This window comes from Vombatus ursinus, unplaced genomic scaffold, assembly GCF_900497805.2.
Source record: "Vombatus ursinus unplaced genomic scaffold, bare-nosed wombat genome assembly UNPS02014774.1, whole genome shotgun sequence".
Lineage (NCBI taxonomy): Eukaryota > Metazoa > Chordata > Mammalia > Diprotodontia > Vombatidae > Vombatus > Vombatus ursinus.
Genome location: NW_020954552.1, coordinates 20081700 through 20101853, shown reverse-complemented (window position 1 = coordinate 20101853; position 20154 = coordinate 20081700). Strand labels below are relative to the sequence as shown.

Sequence of the window (20154 nt, the reverse complement as noted above, 5' to 3'; positions counted from 1 at the left end):
CCTGCTACTTGTAGAGATTTAATTCAGTTATTTAATTACAATTGCTAGTATTTATATAAGGTTTTTATATATCTATGTAATATATATTTTGAGATATATACATGAGGTTTATATATAATAAAAATATTTTGAGATTATATATATATACATGAATTTTATATATAATAAACTACACATGTATATATGTGTGTGTCTCTATATGTATGTATAAAACAGAATTTTAAGTTTTATGAAACACCTTACAAATATTTCTCATTCAATCCTCACAACAACCCTGGGGTGGTGGTGGTTGTTTTTGTTCATCCTTGTTCTCAAGGAGGACCAATGACATCAGGAGGGTGACATCTTGACTTGCAAGTTAATTGGATTGAAGTGAGGCAGGGCTGTGCAAGATCGTCAGCTTCACTTTCTCCTCCTGAGTCACTGGAGTCCAGTGACAATACTTAGGTAAGGGCAACTGGAGATGGCCCAGGATGCAATGGGGAGACCATGGCCTTTTTCAGTTAAGATTTTTCCCAGGCCTCAGTTTATCTGAGGCAACACCCATTCAGTAGTTAAAGGCTAGGTAAGAATTGAAGTAAAAGATGGTCTACATTGCTTTCATAAAAGAATCAATCAGGGAAGAGAAGAGCCTCAGAGTTTCTGGCCAGAACAGAAACAATTGCTATTTATACTCACTCTGAGCCATCAAAACCCAAACCATCCAGGGAGGGGAGGCAGGAATAGGTGTTATTATTATCTCCATTTTACAGATGAGGAAACTGAAGTAAACAGAACATAAGTAACTTGCCCAGGGTCACACAGCTAGTAAGTGTCTGAGACTGCATTTGAATTCCGGTCTTCCTTACTTTGGGGTCCATCATTCTACCCCTCCAACTGCCTCAGTCAAGTCTCAGAAAAGTATATAAGATAAAAGTCTAATGGAGTTATTTCAGGGACATTATATGGAAGGATGAAGTAAGACCTAAGATATCAGTGACCCTCAGATCACATCATATAGATAGCTCTCTACTCTATTACCTAAAGAGGTGGGGATCCTGCAGCCTAGAGACCACCTATGGCCTTCTAGGTCCTTGGGTGTGGCCTTTAGATTAAGTCCAAGTTTTACAGAACAAATCTTTTTATTAAGGGGATGTTCTGTGAAATTTGGATTCAGTCAAAGGGCCTCACTTGAGGACCTAGAGGGCCACAGGTGGCCTCAAAGCTGAAAGTTCCCCACCCTTGCCCCCTGTTTGTGGCTTTTATAGAGCTTCAGTCTGTTAGCTTATGGCTTTGAAAAAGAGGTTTTCTTTTTCTCTTCTTTTTTGTCTTTTAGCCTGGCTAGGGCTCACCAGTTCCCTATTGATTTTCTTTCCCTACCAGTCTATGTCCTTAAGGCAGTGGGGGTGAAGATTGGAAGAAAGATTCTGTGTTTGTCTTCAGTGTTCAGTATCGGTTCTTTCTTTTCTTGGGACAGGGAAGGAGAGAAAGTATACCCATGAAGGACAATATCCACTTCAGTCAGTAACTCGTACTTTTCTAAGTAAAGAGAAGACAGATGGTAGCTGACACCATCAAAAAATTCTGCCCAGTGGCTCGACACCGTGAGGAATTTGGAGTAAATGGTTCCCCTAATCACTCATGTATTGTGCACACGTCAAACTTGTTGAACACCGTTTTGAGAACTGGCCAGCTGAGGAGCTGATTTAGACACCTGGAGGGTTCTAACTCATTTCTCCAGGGTTCCTTGGTATGGTTGTAAATTAATCTACTCTAGTAGCAGCCTGTAACTCCAGGCCATAAGACTGAACTTTACTGAATTAACATCTTAATTGTGTTGCATATAACCCTAGCATCCCCAAGAGTTATTTCATTCCCAAAGGTGCCCAACTTGCAATTAATTAGGTGGTAATTGAAGTGCTAGAAAATGCTGTTATGTTGATTTAGTTGTATATGACTCTTGGTAGAGATACTGAAGTGATTTAGCCATTTCCTTCTCCAGCTTATTTTACAGATGAGGAAACTGAGGCAAACAGGCTCAAGTGGCTTGCCCAGGGTCACACAGTTAATAAGTGTCTGAGGGCAGATTTGAACTCAGGTCTTCCTGACTCCAGGGCCAGTGATGTTTCCACTGCACCACCTAGTTGTTCTGCTAGAAAATAATGGTTTATTCAATTACAGATTCTGGGATAAACTGGCTTTATTTTGTACTTATCAATATCATCAAGTTCCACCATATGAATTTAATGCTGTTGTTTCCACAACAACTAATGGCCTTCAAATGGAAAGATTCAAGAACTAAAAATCCCACAGAAACCTAGCAAAATGAGACAAATATGTGGCAGGCACAGAGATCCAGGGGTGTGGCCAGGTCTAAAACTGGAAACCTTTGCCTGAGTCGATATCCAGAACTCACTGAGGTTCCACCAGTGATGGAGAGTAGATGTCATTCACTCAAAAAGTATACGTTTATTCTCTTTGGCTGCAACCTTGCATCTGGCATGGTTATTTGTACTTGGCATTTCAAAGTTCATATTTTTGCACTGAAGTATCCCAGAGGGATTCAAAACAAATATTTTCTAATACATTCCAAATTTTGAGGGTGAGGGTAGGACACTAGGCCAGGGTTAAACCAGATAGAAAAAACATTTTCAAAAGTAACGTAGCACATTGGTCCAAGTCTCCAAGAAACCATGTTGGCCTGTATGATTCAAAAGTCAAAGTCAAGCCATATTTAAAATATGTCTGTGTTGATATAGCTCTCTATACTATGAACATTTTACCAATTGCTAACCAGCCCCCTACACACATGCCCAGTACAAATGGTGTTAAGTATGTGTGTTGGGGAGGAGCAGAGTGCAATTTCACAAAAACAGTTGTCTTTTGTTGGGTTTTTTAAAAACATATGGTTTCCATTGTAGATTCCCCTGAGCTTTTCCAACTATATATTTGAATCCCTTTGGGTAGTATGTTAAGGATTGTAGGGTGCCAGTACTGAATGTTTTTTTAGTTCAACCAATTTACGATGATGAAAAATGACAGTCTCTGACTTGTCAGTCAGTAAGAAAACATGTATTAAGTATTTACAGTCAGTTAAGTGCTAGGAATCAAATAGAAATAGAAAGACAGTCCTGCTGGGAGGGAGTTCACATTCTAAAGGGGGAAGATAATATATGAAAGGAAGCAAAAAAGAGGAAAGAGAGAAAGACAAGGGGAGGTGGGGAGGCCTGGAAGGAAGGATGGTAGAGAAAGGCCAGAATGTAGCTTAGAGAGGAACAAAGACATGACTGGCTTGGGCATCCTCCTTAAATGGAGTCCTGGGAGGGGAAGGCCACAGGGACAGAAGTTACTTAGAAAGTCTGAATTCTAGGAGTGGGATGTTTCCAGGATGAAGATCTGGGGCATGGTAGAGGAAGTCCAGAGTGCTTCCTGGAGAGGAATGAGGAATAGAGCTCACCACCTGAGGAGGGTTAGTAATATGCACACAAATAAATATGAGCACAAGTATAAGACAGCATGGCATGGTAGATAGAGGGTCTTAAGCCAGGAGGAAGGGTTTCAATATTACCTCAGGCACTTACTAGCTGTGTTACCTTGGCCCAATCATTTATTCTCTTTCAGCCTCAATTTTATCATCTATGGTTAGTGTTGTCTGGGTGTTGCCAAGACACGCTTTTTTGGCCAATATGCTGCTGAAGAGAACAGGACCTGGAGATGAATGCCTGTTGGCTGGAAAGAAATCTACCATTTTCTCCCCCATCCCAGACAACCCCAGTCCCAACTCCAGGTTTGCCCAGATGTGGGACCAGTGAGGTTGGAACCTCACTGACGGTCTAGTCCCATCTATCCTAAGGAATTATGGGAGGGGAAGCAGAGAAGGCTGGGCAAATGGACAAGAGAAACAGGCAGAGTTGGACAGTGGACTCTGCCTAGTGGGGAAAGGGAGGGGGGAAGAGCAATTGCTAGGAGTTCATCAGCACAGGACTCCTGAAACTGAAATGTCGTGACTGAATCCAGCAATCATGATCGCTGGAATCAGTTAAGACTCCTGAGAACAGAGTCAGTGATCATTTATTCTCCCTTTTTCCTTCTCTCTTTAGAAGCCTTACTCTGGTTTCAAAGGGTTTTCTCTGTTTCTTAAAAGTCTGTTTACCTTCTGTCCGTACTTTGTCTCTTAAGTGGTTAACCATTCTACTGCTAATCTGTGTGTGTAGTTGCTCTAATGTAGCTGACTGGGGAAATGGGTAGGGAGGGGGATGTGCTCCCTAGAGGGGAAAAAATGAGATTTAAAACTACAGTGTATTTCCAGAGTGCTATTTCTGGGAAGGCTTGGAGTTATGGGGTGGGGGTTAGGGACAACTATTGATTTCATTTTTACAACTTCCCAGGACAGGGATATAACTTATAATTGGATCCCTCGAGGTAATTGAAAGAGTCAACAGGACTGAGGTAGCCTAACCAGCCAGGCAAAAGACAGTCCCTGCCTTCAAATAACTTACAATCTGATAGGGGAGACATGCAAACAAATATATACAAAGTAAGCTATATATGAGACAAATAAGAAATAGTTAACTGAGGGAAGGCATGTAAGTGTTATGTTAAGTAAGTGCCCAGCACTTAACTCTAGTTAAGAGGCTTCGAGTAAAAGAAGGGATTTTATTTGGGACTTAAAGGAAGTCAGTAGGCAGAGTGGAGCAGACAAAGCTATTCCAGGCATGGGGGACAGTCAGACTTGAGCAAAGACTGAGTTACAAACCCATGTGGAGTGTCCAGAGAACAGGAAAGAGATCAGCCTGGCTGGAGTCAAGGATGATTTAAAGGTGGTGATGGAAAGAAACTAAAGATAAGGAGATGACTTAGGAAGCTATTTACCTCTACAACAGCTCTCACATCTACCTTTTTTTGCTCACATGGCCACCATCCAAGTCTGTCCCTCATAGCCTCTTGCCTGGATTATTACAGTCTCTGCTTCAAGTCTTATCCTTCTCTAATCCATGATACTAATAGTACTAATAGCTGGCACTTACATAGCGGTTACTTTGTGCCAAGTGCTTTACAAGTATTATCTCATTTGATCTTCCCATCAACCCTGGGAAGTAGGTGCTATTATTATCCCCACTTTGAAGTTGAGGAAACAAAGATTAAGCAACTTGCCCAAGGTCACATAGCTAGTAAGTGTCTGAGGCTGGATTTGAACTGCTGGTGTTGAAGCAGAAAGAACGCTGAGCCTGCCTCACACATCCTTCAAGCGGGATATTGACTTAGAAAACCACAAACTAGCATTATCTATGTTGTAGTGTAAGATGCCTATGAATTGGATGCCTCTGCTTTACACGGATGCCATAGAGATATTCCTAAAGCATAGATCTGACCGTGACAATCCCTCTCTCAACTGCAGTGATTCTTCATTACCTATCAGATCAAATACAATCTCTTTGTGTTAGGTACTCTTCACAACCTGGTTCAAACCAACCTTTCCAGTTTTATTTTTAAGCTTTAATAGCTTAAAATTGCACTAAGATTTTTTTTTTTTTGGACACTATGTATTATTCCTTGTCGAGCACTCCTTGGTCCAACAAAACTGGCCTTCCTAGTCAACATTCCGTTTTCCATCTTTGCGCCTTTGCAGGGACTGTCCCTCCCTCCTGGAATGCTCTCCATCTTCACCTCTACCTCTTAGAATATCTAGTCTTCTTTAAAGCCAAAGGTCTTTCCTGATTCCTATCAGCTGCTTGTGCCTCTTACTCACCCACCCAATTACAGCGTTGAACATGTAATTGGCCCTTAATAATCACTTGTTGATTGACTGATTGATCACAGTTGTCCAGATGTGAATGAATAAGAGCTGAGGCGAAGGTGATCTTGGGAATGAGAATGAATGGAAAGAAAGATACGGATATTGCCAAGGAAGATGGACATAATTTGGAGCCTGGCAGGCTACAGGAAGTGAAAGAATTGAAGAGTTTTGAGCCAATGTGAATAGGAAAATGATGGCACATTGGGGAATTTTTATGTCTTTGGAGAAATTGAGATGGAGAACAGAACTGGAATAAATTAAGCTTTATAAATGTTGAATGTGACGGGATCACCCAGAATCTGAGAGCTTGAGAGTGGGAAGGAATTTCAGCCTCCGTCTGGTCCAATTCATACACAGAACACTTCTGCTGAGGGAAGTCGAGGAAACCCGCCACCACTCAAGGCAAAACATTCTACTTTTAGACAGTTGTCATTTTTAGGAAATTTTTCCTGACATCAAGCCTAAATTTGTCCTTTGTCATTTCCACCCATTGTTCCGGGTTCTCCCTGCTGGTGCCAAACAGAACAAATCTAATCTCTCCTCTCTGCTTCATCCTTTCAGACCTTTCACACAGTTATCAGCCCTCCCCTCCCCCTGCCCTTCCCCCAGTCTTCTTTTCTCTAGGCTATACATGCCCAGGCTTTTCAACTGATCTTCATATGTCATGAACTCAAGGCCCTTTGCCATACTGGTTACCCCTCCTTTGGACACTGCAGCTTATCAATGTCCTTCTTCAACCATAGTGCCCAGCATTTAACACCATATTCCAGATGAAGTCTGATAAGGATAGAGTACATTGGAATGATCACCTCCCTATTCCTGGCAACCATCCCCCTCCTAGTGTAACCCAAGTTTACCTTAGCTTTTTTTTGTTTGTTTTGCTTCTTCATTGCACTCCTATGAAGCTTTCTGTTCACCAGAACAGAATTCTTTTTAGAAGAAATGCTCTCTATTCATTCTAATACTGTACAGTTAATTTTTTGAACCCAAGTGTTAGACTTTACATTTATGAGCATTGGATTTCCTCTTATTTGTTTTGGGCCAATGCCCTTTAGAAAGTCAAGATCCTTTTGGAGGCTGTTATCTAGTGCATTAGCTCTCCCTCTCAGAGTTGTCTCATTTGCACATTTGCTGAGCATGCCTTCACACTTGGATTTTATCCAAGTCATTGGTAAAAACAGTTAACAGCACAGGGCCAAGTGCAGATTCTTGGGGTCCTCCACTAGACCTCTCATCGTGCTAACACGGAACCATTAACAATTAGGTTCGAATCTGTCTACCCAGACCATTCAGAAAATCCATCTGAGTGCATTAATCTGTAATCCATATCTCTCCATCTCCTCTATGACAATAGCGTGAGATACTCCATCAAAAGGCTTGTTAATATCTTATGAAACTGTATTCACTGCATTCCTCTCATCTTCTAGTTTAGTTATCCTGTCAATAAGGGATTGGAAACACTTCCAAGTGGAAATGTCCTAGAGGTAGAAGTTATGTGCCTGAAAGCCAGATAAGACAAAGACAAAATGAAACAGCAACAACAACAACAAAAAGAAAGTCAGATAAGTTGGTGCTACTAAAAAAAATTTGAGGTCACAATAATTACTCATCTTGGGGGGGTGTGTGTGTGTGTGTGTGTGTGTGTGTGTGTGTGTGTGTGTAGGAACAAGCATTTATTAAGTACTTACTATGTGCCAGGCACTGTACCATGCATTTTACAAAGGTTATCTCAGCAACCCTGAGAGATAGGTGTTCTTATTATCCCCATTTTACAGTTGAAGAAATAGTGGTAAATAGAGGATAAGTGACTTGTCCAGGCTAACACAGCTAGTAAGTGTCTAAGGTCAGATTGAATTTAGTCTTTCTGATTCCAGGCCCAGTACTCTATTCCCTGTGCCATCTCTCTAAAAGCTAGAGCTCTTCAAGGTTTACACAGGACTTTCCTCCTAACAACGGTGAGTGGTGGGTTGTGCAAGTGTTCTTTATCCCCATTATAGAGATGAGGAAACAAACACAGAGAAGTGTAAGGGATTTGCCTAAACCTTCTCAGCTAGGAAAAGTCAGTCAGAATTCTCACCCAGAGCTTCTGAACTTCAAGATCAGGGCTTCTTCTACCATCCTGTGGTGTGACATAGAAGTGAAAGCTGAATCTGGGAGACAAGATTGGTTCCCTAAGAGAAATAGTCAAGGGTATCCTGGGGCTACAGTCAGATAACGGAAGCAAAGCATTTTGCAGATCTTACAATGCTATACATACAATGCCATTTATTTTTATTGTTACTATTATTGGCCTAGGCCTACAGTCTAGTGATGACTTCATTCCTTGAGCCTTCTACTGAATTCCTGCTAAGCTCAAGCAGGGTTTAAAGAGCAATATAGAAGTGTGTTTAATAAACAGAGCTCTTAAAATACACACACACACACACACACACACACACACACACACACATTTTTAAGTTTAATCTGTAACATTAATGGTTTTTTTTGTTTTTTGGTGAGGCAGTTGGGGTTAAGTGACTTGCCCAGAGTCACACAGCTAGTGAGTGTTATGTGTCTGAGGCTGGATTTGAACTCAGGTCCTCCTGACTCCAGGGCTGGTGCTCTATCCACTGTGCCACCTAGCTGCCCCCATTAATGCTTTCTTAATTCTAGTCTGTTGTTGTCCAGTTGTTTCAGTCGCGGCCAGCTTGTCGTGACCCCATTTCGGGTTTTCTTGGCAAAGATACTGGAGTGGTTTACCATTTCCTTTTTCAGCTCATTTAACAAATGAGGAAATTGAAGCAAACATGGTTAAGTGAGTTGTCCAGGGTCACACAGTTAATAAGTGTCTGAGGCCAGATTTGAACTCAGAAAGATGAATCTTCCTGACTCCAGGCCCAGAGATCTATCTACTATACCACCCAGCTGCCCCTCTTAAGTCCAGGCAATCAACAAAAAAATAACCAAGCCCTGGTTTGTAGACACTTGGGGTTTCTAAGGTGTAAACACTCTAAATGAAAATTTAACAACTGCCTCTCAAAAACAGATAAGAGCAGGCTCCAGCACACCCCTGGAAAGATTGTAAAGAATAATAAAGGCATAAATGTCCTTAAGCAATATTCACAGTTAATGGTAGGAATAAGGAAAAGTAAGTGTAGGAGACAAATTAGGGCAATCAGTGACAAGTAAGAGTCAGGTCACCAAAACCTAGGAAGAAAGAGAATTTCAAGGAGATGTGGTCAACATTGTGAAATGCTGCAGATAAGTCAAGGAAAATGACTGAGGGGGAGGTGGGGAAAGCCTATCAAATTAGACAAGAATGAGTGCAACCTTTGAGCAATAATCAATAAGTTTTTCAAATTACAGTTATCCCTTCTGCATCGCAGGGGTTAGGGGCATGGCACCTTCTTGATCTGGAAAATCCTCATAGAAGGTTTTGGCCCTCCCTTTGGACCAGAGAGGGAGTCGGAATTTTTTCTTTTTCTTTTATGGGGTGTTTACAGTAACTATTACAAAATTTAGGTTAAGTATTTGGTTATAGGCTCAATGCTGGTATTCCCTCCTTGTCTGCTGCTTCCTCAAAACTCCCCCAAAATTCCCATTTAATTTCTTATGCCCTATGACATATTGGGAAAAGTTGTGATATGGGAGGAATAACTGCATTAATTAAGTATAACCAATACCCTTTTTTGTGTGTGTGTGAGGGCAATTAGGGTTAAGTGACTTGCCCACAGTCACACAGGTAGGAAGTATTATGTGTCTGAGTCTGCATTTGAACGCAGGTCCTCCTGACTCCAGGGCCGGTCCTCTATCCACTGCGCAACCTAGCTGCCCCCAACCAATACCTTTTTCAGCCAATATATACCAGTACATAAGACAGAAAACTTACCTACCAGCAACCTTATCAAAAGTCTCACATTTGTCATTGCATTTGCTGTTTTGACCTTGAAGTTAAAACTGAATCGAATTGAGAAGTAGATACCTCCATAAGTCAGACACTTGCTCACATTCCCTTGCCCTAGTTACAAATGCCTTCTCTCATCCTCTCCTGGCACCAAGACCTGTGGGCAGCAGTGGGGCAAATACAAATCAATATCACTTTGAGTTCAGTGATGCACAATGTCTTGTGGGTATCATATTTGAAGTTTGCTGTAGTTTTGTGTTTCACCTAGTATTGTGTAATTAACTAAAGTTAAGTCACGAAACAGTCATGGATTTTCTTCCCCTCTTCCTTGGCTTCTAATTTAAAATAAGTCATTTCAAATTTTTGAAGCTATCTACTTATTTTTTCTGTTTATTTTTTCATTTCCTTTGTTTCATTCTTTAAAAATAAAATACAAACAAACATCTTTTTTAGGAAAAAGGAAATAAATACTAAGTATAATAATTCATTAATATAATAACAAAAATAATGTTCTAATCTGTAACAAATGCTTTTTACATTTTTCCATCTTACTCTACCCTGAAAATAAGAGATTATCACATTATTCAAAGCAAAGATGCAAAAAATTAATTTTCAAATAACTAAGTTCCAGACTCAAATTTATATTAGGATTGTCTGTCTAACAAGTGAATATAATAATAGTAGTAACAAGTGAATACTTGCCCGCAGGCCTGGATCCCAGCAATCCTGTCTGGATTAGTCAGTCAATGGATGTCTGTTTAAGAGACCCAATGGCTCTGTGAAAATCCAGATGGTTGTGAGGTCCCAATTATCTCCCTGTAGCAATCATGTGTTGGAATCCTGGATTCCCTCTGTGCCTGACACAAGATCATCCTGGATAGAGTAGGGGTTTAGCCAACCATGATGGCCTCTACCCCCTGTGGGGAAATGACCCTTTGCCCTTCACAAGAAAAAAAGACTAGCTTGTTGATTAGATCCTGGGTATCTAAGATTTGTGTTGCTACACTAAGATATACCTGTCAAATGAAATGGTTTATTTCTCTAAAGATGGCCCATTAACCAATGATCACTCTATTATCCCACCTCGCTACAGGGATGTGGCTGGAGTTTTTATTTCAGCCCTTTCCCTTCAGGAGAAGAGAGAGGAAACCACAGAAGCAATGGAAGGAGAAAGAGCTGAAGGCCCAAAAGGGGGGGATTTGGGGCTACAATCCCCCAGACAGGGTTGGGGGTGGGGGAAGAAACTGACAGCACGTTCTATAAGTGGTACTGGGTAGCCCAGCCTTTGGTCAGACATTAATTAAAGTTAAGTTCAGAAATCTGAACTCTGTCAAATAATTTCTATCCTTTTTTTTGTAAGTGTGAAGCAGGCAAGAGGTAGGGGTATTGTTTCTCTTAGTTCTTTCTTTTAAAAGTGTAAAAGTTTGGGGTTTTTTTTTAAGTTCCTTAAAGAAAAAATTCCAGCCTTGTCTTCATTGACATAGGACATGGAGTGTTCCCCCATTCAGATCAGGCTAGAGACACAATCAATCTACCTCCAGCGGGCTGGGTGTGGTGATAACATTGGGAGAGTCCCAGGGTCTGGGGTAGGGAGATAAGAAATGGGCAGAAGCCTTGAACGTTGACCTCTCACAGCCCATTGACAGGTGGGAAGAACAGAATTGCTGGGAAAAGTAACGTCAAATGACTAGGTCGCTTCCTGAAGGAACTGCCATTTTTGTATTTTGAGATGTAGGGTTAGTGTTTCTTTAGAAAAGAAACTTCAATGTGTGAAGACAGAGGTCTTTATTAGGACAATTACAGTGATGGGTTCAATTATATTGTAATTCATTATCCTTGCCTTGTTGTTCAAGTAGGTGAATACTGGTCTAATGTCAGACATTAGATAATATGTAGACTTTGGCTGTGATATATATGTAAAAAAACAACTTTTCTGTACTCAAATAAATGTTTATTTTTAAAATATCTGTGAGTACCTATGAGAGCTGTGTTATTATTGCAAGGCTGGTGTCTCTGTGTATCCATATATAAGTGTGAGTTTGTGTCTCCATAACTTTATTTTGTATGGATAGCACAGATGGAACTGGAAATTACCCCAGGAACTACAAAGATAATGGTAAGGTAAGAATTATAGGCAGGAGTATACTGGTAAATGTTCCACAAGGTTCTCCTCCTCCCAAAGAAGATATACATGATAATAACTAGTAATCATAATAACAATTGCTAGAATTTACATAGCACCCACTATGTGCCAGGCACTGTGTAAAATGCTTTATAATTATTATCTCGTTTGATTTTCACAACAACCCGTTATTATCCCCATTTTACAGATGTGGAAACTAAGGCCCAAAGAGATAAAATGTCCTGCTCATGATCACAAAGTTAGGAAATGTCTGAGGGCAGGATTCAAACTCAGGTCTCCTGACTAGTGGTCCTTCCTTCCATATCATACAACACAGACATCACTGAACAGAGATGATTTTTGATTTTCTTACCTTCATTTCTAAATGATGAAGATCTGTTTTCCCACATTCTTTCCCAAGCCCCAGTTGCATCTGCGTATATGTGTATGTGTGTGTGTGTGTGTGTGTTCGCGTGTGTGCATGTTCTCCTCAGACACACACAATTAATTATACCTTACCTAGCTTTCAGTGAATAAAACTAAATCATTTGTTATAAGCAAACTTACTAGAAACTGGAAAACAAATGCTCATCAGGCCTACACAACCTTTTGTGTGTGCGTGTGAAGCAATTGGGGTTGAGTGATTTCCCCAAGGTCACACAGCTAGTAAGTGTCAAAGGCCGGATTTGAACTCAGGTCCTCCTGACTCCAGGCCAGAGCACTGTGCCACCTAGCTGACCCTAGGCCTGCAGCCTTCTTAAAAGCTCCCAGCACACTCCCCCATGTTGGGACCATAGATCTTCAGGATGTAACAGGCAGCCCAGGTGAGAGAGTTATTCCCATGGAGGACTTTCCACCTTCTCCTCAGTGATAAATTCTGTAAGGGCAAACCCACCAGCAGCCTGAGAAAGGTTTATTTAGTGCGCCTGTCTATGTTGGTTTTATAGCTGAACGCTGACTGCTTGGGACCTAAAGCCCTTTATGATTTATAAACCACCAGCTGACAAGGAATCTATAAATCCCATTTTACAGTAAGGTAGAAATTTTTTAAAATCCCTTTCAAATGTAGAGCTGTAAATATTGTCATTGTCTGCAGAAAAGCTTAAAATGAAAAAGCCCTGGGGGATTGAGAGGTCAGTGGTAAGCCACTCACAGCAACTAACAGGCAAGAGTTAAACTGTACCAGGTAATATTTTAATGTGTAAAAAAAAAAACCCTCCGTCCAGGAAAGTCCTCCAAGAATACCTTCTGGCCCACATGTTTCAAAAGGTCGCCCTTTTGAAGATGACAGTGAAGCTTTTATGGCTCTGCCGGAAGGAACACGTATGTGTCAGGAAGCTTTGCTGCTTGGGCCAAAGTTCTTGACGAGGTTGGGGGGGGAGAGGCCATTTCTGGCCCTGTGGAGCCCGTGCTGCAAATGATCCTCCCCACTAACCACCCACTGGAGATTCTCTGATATACTGCATTTTTTTTTTCAGCAAGTACTTAGGGGGAGACCTATACATTTTATGCTAAAAGTGAAAAATAGTTTTTTCTTTTCAAGGGAGTCCTAGAGTTTCAGGGCCCAGAGAGAAGAGGTCTTGGCGTGACAAATAGTGAAAACACCTTCTGCTTGGGAGGTGAGCTTGAATAAACATAAACCTGCTGCTACCTAGAAGTTTCCTTCTTGTCTGCCCAACTCAGTGTTGTCTGAAATATCTGGAAACTGGAAATGCTTTTTAGCCCGGAGTTGTTCTGGTGGAGGCTTTTGAAGAACAAAAATGATCCCGGCTTTTTATTATGATGTGATAGAAGGGTAATGTAGATCTATCTAGAGCTGAAGGAACCAGAGAGACCCCCACTTCCCCCCTACCTCCTTTCTTTTCTAACACTCTCACTTTACAGGGAGGAAACTCAGGTTAAGAAAAATGAAGTTATTTTGCCCAAAGGTAAGGAAGAGGCTAAAGGAATAATGCAGATTAAAAGGAGCAGAGCAAAAATTCAAACCTGGGTCCTCTGATTTCAAATTCAGCATTCTTTTCCACTGCCCCCTTTGTAGTTGAAGATTATATTACTGAAGATATGTGAGGGTTTTTTTCCCCTTTCTTTTTATTCCCAGCACTTAACACACTGTAAGGGCTTAATAAATGCTCAATGACTGACTGTAGATGGAAAAATGGTGGCCAAGTAGCAATGATATCTCTTCATAACTGATACTAATAATGTATCTTCAAATTGCAGAGCAAAAATGATCTATTACCTTCAAAATAAAATGTTGTGAGGATAGATTTGACATCTTATATTCCCATTTTGTTGAAGCTAAAGAAGAGTTGAGTTGATTTGCACGAAGCTGTCTTCAGACATCTGGGCTTTAGGATCCTGAGTCATTTTCTAAATTCATGCCTTAAGAAGAAGTGGCCATACTAACTGGGCAGTGGCCACTCATCATCCTAATGTAAAGCTCAATGTGGTTTTTCACTCATTTAATGTTTACCAAAGACTAGTAATATGAAAGGCATTATGTTAACTGCTGGAACTACCAAGACAAAATAGGAAACTGAGGCAAACAAGGTTAAGTGACTTGCTCAAGGTCACACAACTAGTAAATATCCGAGGTCGGATTTGAACTCGATCTTCCTGTTTCAGTTTCCTCATGTATAAAATGAACTAAACAAAGAAATGGCAAACCACTTTAGTATCTTTGCCAAGGAAACCCCAATGGAGTCATGAAGAGTTAGCCATGACTGAAACCACCTGAATCCCCAGCCAGCATTCTAACCAGTGAAAAGGCCTTCTAAAAGAAACCCATTCTTTTTACAAAGGAGGAAATTGGAGGTAACTTGCTGAAGATTACACGGGTAAGCAGTGAGGGAGGCAGGATTGGAACCCAGATCCTCTGGTGCCAAAGACAGTATTCTTTTCACTTTACCCACACTACTTATCACTGTTTGTTATGTGATTGCATACAACAATTCAGCCTCAGCTAAACCTTGAGGTTTTATCCTAAGCCTTGAAGGAAGATGACATTTATAGAAGAAGAGTGGAAGAAGGAAGGAGCCAGGGGGACAGCTTATACGAGATGTCAGGTTGGGGACAGCTAGGATTCCCATGTGGCTGGGATGGAGAGTGTGTGGGGTGAGTCATGTACAATAGGCAGGGAATTGGCAGATTGGAGTCACACTGTGAAAGACCTTACACGCCAGGCTGAAAATTTTGCGTTTTATCCTAGAGGCAATAAGGAGTCAGTGAAAGCTTGGCAAAGCAAAGTGATATAGTCACATCTGTTCTGGGAAGATAATTTGGTCAACTCTGTGCAGAATTGATCAGAGAAATGGGGGAGTGGAAGCCAGGAGACCAATGGAGAGATTATTGCAAAAGTCCAATGACTTCAGCCATATCCCCTTAGCCAGGTAATTCAAAAGGCTGTTGATGGTTCATAGATCACCTTTGGAGAACAATCATGACACACAGCAAGTATAAATCAGTGCATCAGCACCAATCTCAGACTCCCTGGGTCTACTCAACTGGCTTTGCCTTCCATTTTGGGAAGGGCAAAACAGGACAAAGGCCTGAACTTGGGAGGCAGCCATGGCAATGTAGAGGAGGGAGCAGATATAAGAGATACAGAGAGAACTGTGATACCATCCCTGTCAAAGAGGAAACACAATAAGGCTGGGAGATGACATGTAGACATGTACCTCTAATGACAGGCAGTGTGTGATCAAGAATGCCACCAATCCCAACAAATACCTCTGTTGATTCACATAAAGAAAAGAGCTCTTTGATGTGCAGCAAAACCACCAGGAGTGGCTCAGATTCCCCTTTCTCTCTCTTTTATACCGCTCCCAGACAAGGTTACCGTAAAGAGCTTCTGTTTGGCAGGAGATGTAGGGGAGGATCATCAGAAAACCATGGCTCTTTAGCGTTAGAGAAACTCGACCCAGCAGAGCTCACAATAAGCAAGGCAGCCGAGGAGGAGTGAGCAGAGGAAGCACAAAAGGTCAGAGAGCTGAAAACAGACACACACAGAGACCCAGATCTTCATAAACAAGAGGCTTATTTTTTCAGGCTGTTTGAAAAAAAAAAAGCAGGGTGGGAAGAGGGAGGTATTAGAAGGAATAGTTTTGCAATAAAGAGATACTTGGTGGATCCAAAACTTAGTCATGTGGCCAGGGTTCTAAATGGAGTAAAGGAAAAAAAAAAGTGATTGAAATCTCTGGAAAGCCCTACACACCAAAGCAGCGCCTCCAGCAACTGCATATAAGCTAATGACATTTGCCTCTTATCTTGTGCAGGGGCTCAGCCATGCTGACCATCCATCATAGGAAAACAGAAAAAAAAACAAAACATTCACTTCATGAAAACATCTTCCTATTAATGGGGTATATCTCATACTAAAGTGGTTTGCCATTTCTTTGTCCAGTTCATTTTATAGATGAGGAAACTGAAACAGGAAGACCAAGCTCAAATCCAGCCTCAGATATTTACTGTCTTCCCTTCTTCAGTAGAATCTCCTGATGCAGGCATTTAGGCCAAAAGGCCCTGCCTGATAGAACTCACAGAAGTTTACTTTAGAAAATGGCAAATGTTAATTTCTAAAGAAACCTGGCTCCCTCCTGAACAAAGACTGAAACTCTTGAGTGGTGTTTTCTCTTTTATATGGTGGGCACTTTATAAATGTTTGTTGTATTGGATTTACTCAGAGATCAATTTCTGTCTATTGAATCACATTTGAAATTAAAATTCTATTGGAAAATTTGAAGATACATTCCTATGATAAACTACTTTGTCCCTCAGATGTAATATAAATTGTATTACAAGTGCAGCAAATATTTCAATCATTTAATTGAAGAGGAAGTTATAATTTCCTGGAGAAATAGTAATAAAAAATACCTGATACTAGTCACAAAGTGTAAATGCTGAACTAAAACTTGGAAGTTTTGCCACAAATATGCTCCCTTGAGGCAGGGGTTGTTAATGAAAGGTAGATGAACTTTTTTTTTTTAATTCGGATAATTATTTCAATATAATTGAATTCCTTTGTAATCCTTTGAATTTATTTTGTTCATTTAAAAAAGAATATTCTGAAAAGGGGTCCAAAGGCTTTGCCAGACTGTTTAAAGTTTCCGTGATCCCAAAAAGGTTAGGAACCCCTATACTGAGGATAAATCCATCAAATAGACATGTACCCTAGTGCTGTTTAACCCTTTAAATTCTGTCTCACCTGACCTGTCCTTTCTATTGCATGCAGGAGCTCAGATACAAACCTCCTGCTGCAAAGGGGCAAAGACATTAGCCACCCATGCCTGGGCTAGGACTCCATTAAGCACAAGGTGAAGAAGCACTAACCCTGGCTACTCTTGCCGTGCTTGCATATCCTCAGCTCCCATACTCAAGGAAATCCTTAAGGTATAAAAGCAAAAATTTCCTTATGACCACAAGGGTGAGTTGTGGGGCTCCTATTAAGAATTAAGTGGTAAAATCCCTGCTCTAGAAACTTGTAAGGAGAACAGAGGATATCCTTCATGAAGGAATGAAGACAGGAGTGGGAATTCCCCATTGACTTACAGGGAGAGGTTTTTCCCTTCAACCCCACTGAGGGTTTGGCTATACCACGAGGGGGTGCTTTGCGAACCTGTGGTCTTGTCTGTCTTTTAGAAGCTATACATTAAAAACCTTCAGTTAGAAAATAGTTGTTTTAGTGCTTGGTTCCCCTAGAAATGTAGTGTCTAGCGTGGGATGGAGTATATTTCCTCATATGAGGGAGGAGAAAGGCAGTCACAACTGTTGTCTTCCAGCTGTATCTCCTCTAGTTGTTCAGCATCAGTAGTTGACCTAAAAGTGTGAGCAGAAAACAGTCAAATTCAGAGTTCATGATACATTACTCTACCCTGAAACTTTCCTCAGATGCACATGAGCCCATAGACTCTGTCCATCCTAGCTGGAGGGGCAGCATTCCCAAGCTCCCATGTTTCTCTGGGCACCAGGCACCATACCTGTTATCATTTCTGCGATCCAAGTCCATATAGGAAGGGTAGAGCTCATCGTCAGTAAATGCAGCATTATCATGAGGATAGATGGTACAATACTGAGGGGGGCTTGGCACAGGCCCCGTTGGCCCTCCTGGGTTGGCAACACCAAAAGGATTCACAAACGGGGGCAGATAAGTGGCATTTACCCCGACGGTGTCCTGAGATGCGTAAGAAGGAATATACTGCACCACAGTTGCCCCATGGAATGTTATAGGTTGGTTGATCCCAGTGAAAACAAAAGATTGTCCACTCAGAGTCTGGTCTGTGTCCAGCGTTCTTTCCTCACTTTCTTTGCAAGACTGACAAGAGAGCATTTTAAACTTGCACACGGCGATCAGGATAAATGTCACCCCAACTGAGAGTAGAATCGGCCCAAGAAGCTGTGTCCACTCAAAGTGAGAGACGCCTTGGTACTTGATCCAGCCCATCACTGTGAATGTGATCCCTACCAGTCCCAGAAAGATACCTGAGAACAGTAAAGTGGCTCCTGCCTTATCATCATCAGACACCTGAATGTCGGCTGTGCTGGGCGTATAAGGAGTGACCGAAAATACATTGAGAGGGAAGTCTTCCACAAGGTTGGTGTTCTGCTGCATTACTCAGGATAGAATCCTTTCCTGATCAAGAAAAAAGGGAACTCATAAGAGAGCCTCAGTGGCATAATAACAAGTCACAGGTTCAGATTAGTTATGTAAGAACTTTGTGCTCCCGTGGTTAACAGAGTAGAACACACAACCAGGTTGACTTTGTTTGGAAGAATAAAGGTCTGGGAAGTGAAGCCTGAAACTTTACCTTGCCTCATGATTTTTTCTTGCACCACCATTGGCTTATGAATTTTGTATGATTATTTTGTGACAATTTCCCCATTACTTTGTTCCATTAGAGTACATATACGAATCAGCCAATACCTTTGAGCCTCTTACCAGTATCTTTGGGACCCCTGGGTATTAACTATATATCTAGCCAGCAGAACAGATACTCTCTACAAGGTCAAAGATTAGAATACACAGAAACATTTTTTGTGAAGTTTCTTTTTTTTTAATTCTTCAACTATCCTCAGTAATAACAATACTTAGATACTCAGGTTTTAATTACAGGAATCACGTGACTCTGTGATTTTCATATTTTCTGAGAAGGACCGTTGGTATTTAGGGAGTATAACAACTGAGTGAAAGAGTAGAAGTAATAGAAAACCTTTAAGGAATATTTTATATTTTTCTGGGGCTAGAAAAGTGCTGGGTGGAATATGATGTCAGAGATGATATCTAACAGCATCATGAAAAAATGTCACTTCCTCTTTGGCAAAAGGACTGGTCTCCATGGATAAAAGCAAACAGGTACACTACCATTCTCTACTTTGCACTCAGACCAAATTTAAAAAAGAGGCTTGGTCTTCATGGCACTTTCATAAATATTCTCCAAATTAGGGAAGCCAATCTCCTCCTTTTTTGCTTTCCAAGACAAGCTTTTGCGCTCTAAGTATGTCATGAGCCTCCTTAGGTCTTCTCATAGTTCTGGGACCCCTTACAACTTTCCAGGTTCAGAGAACTGCAGCCCCAAGCCCTCACCAATAACTGTGGAAGATCATGGCAGTGAGATGATTTGTGAAATCAAGGTGAGAAAAACAGAGACAGATAAAATATGGTCTAAGTATGTGAGTTTTATGTGTTTATGTATGTGTGTGTGTGTGTGTGTGTGTGTGTGTATGTGAGAGAGAGAGAGAGAGAGAGAGAGAGAGAGAGAGAGAGAGAGTATTAATTAAAAAACAACCCAAGGTAAAGAGTAAAGATTGTATCAGGTCACAAAAATGCCTCAATTAATCCCTCTGTCTCCTTAACACAGGGGAGGAGGAATATACAGAGCACTCATGGTTAAATATTAAGAGATCAGCACCTGGAGCAATTCCTACTTCACCTTTTTCCTGTTAGTCTTGACATAGCCACAGTGAGCATTGACGTCTTAGTATTCAGGGCTTCTGACTGCCTGGCGCAGATCTGCACCTTCCAGTATATCTCCTGAGTTTCTGTCACCTGTTATCATTTCTGTGATCCATGTCCATTCAGGAAGTGATGGCAACATCACCGCCATGCTGGAATGTTCATTGCACCTTGGGCTGTGCCCTCAGATGGTATTTCTTCCCCTCTTTGTGTATGGAATGTTACCTCTCAGCTATTGCTCCCCACATCCCACTAAGCCCTACCAAACATTCATAAGCCTTTTTTAAAATTCCCTGCACTGGGGCAGAGTAAAATCAGTGACTTGCTTGAGCTCTCCCCCAAACCCCTCCAAATACCTGTAAAAAATGGTTTTAAAGAAATTCTAGAGCAGCAGAACCCACAAAAAGACAGAGTGAAACAAATTT

The 20154-nt window shown here is 41.2% G+C and overlaps 1 protein-coding gene across 1 annotated transcript; it reads right to left on the bottom strand.

Moving 5' to 3' along the window:
• Nucleotides 1-17489: 17489 nt before the first annotated feature.
• TMEM174 (transmembrane protein 174) lies at nt 17490-18388 on the bottom strand. The gene is made up of 2 exons (XM_027864155.1): nt 17757-18388; nt 17490-17595 (listed from the first exon to the last, which is right to left on the bottom strand). Exons 1-2 carry the CDS (start codon nt 18386-18388, stop codon nt 17490-17492), a joined length of 738 nt encoding a protein of 245 aa, XP_027719956.1.
• Nucleotides 18389-20154: the final 1766 nt, after the last annotated feature.

Excerpts from the sequence above, each read along its gene's own strand:
- TMEM174 (XM_027864155.1), bottom strand. The coding sequence starts at position 18,388 with ATGCAGCAGAACACCAACCTTGTGGAAGACTTCCCTCTCAATGTATTT. Across the intron at positions 17,596-17,756 it reads GATCGCAGAAATGATAACAG|GTCAACTACTGATGCTGAAC; the intron begins GTATGGTGCCTG and ends TCACACTTTTAG.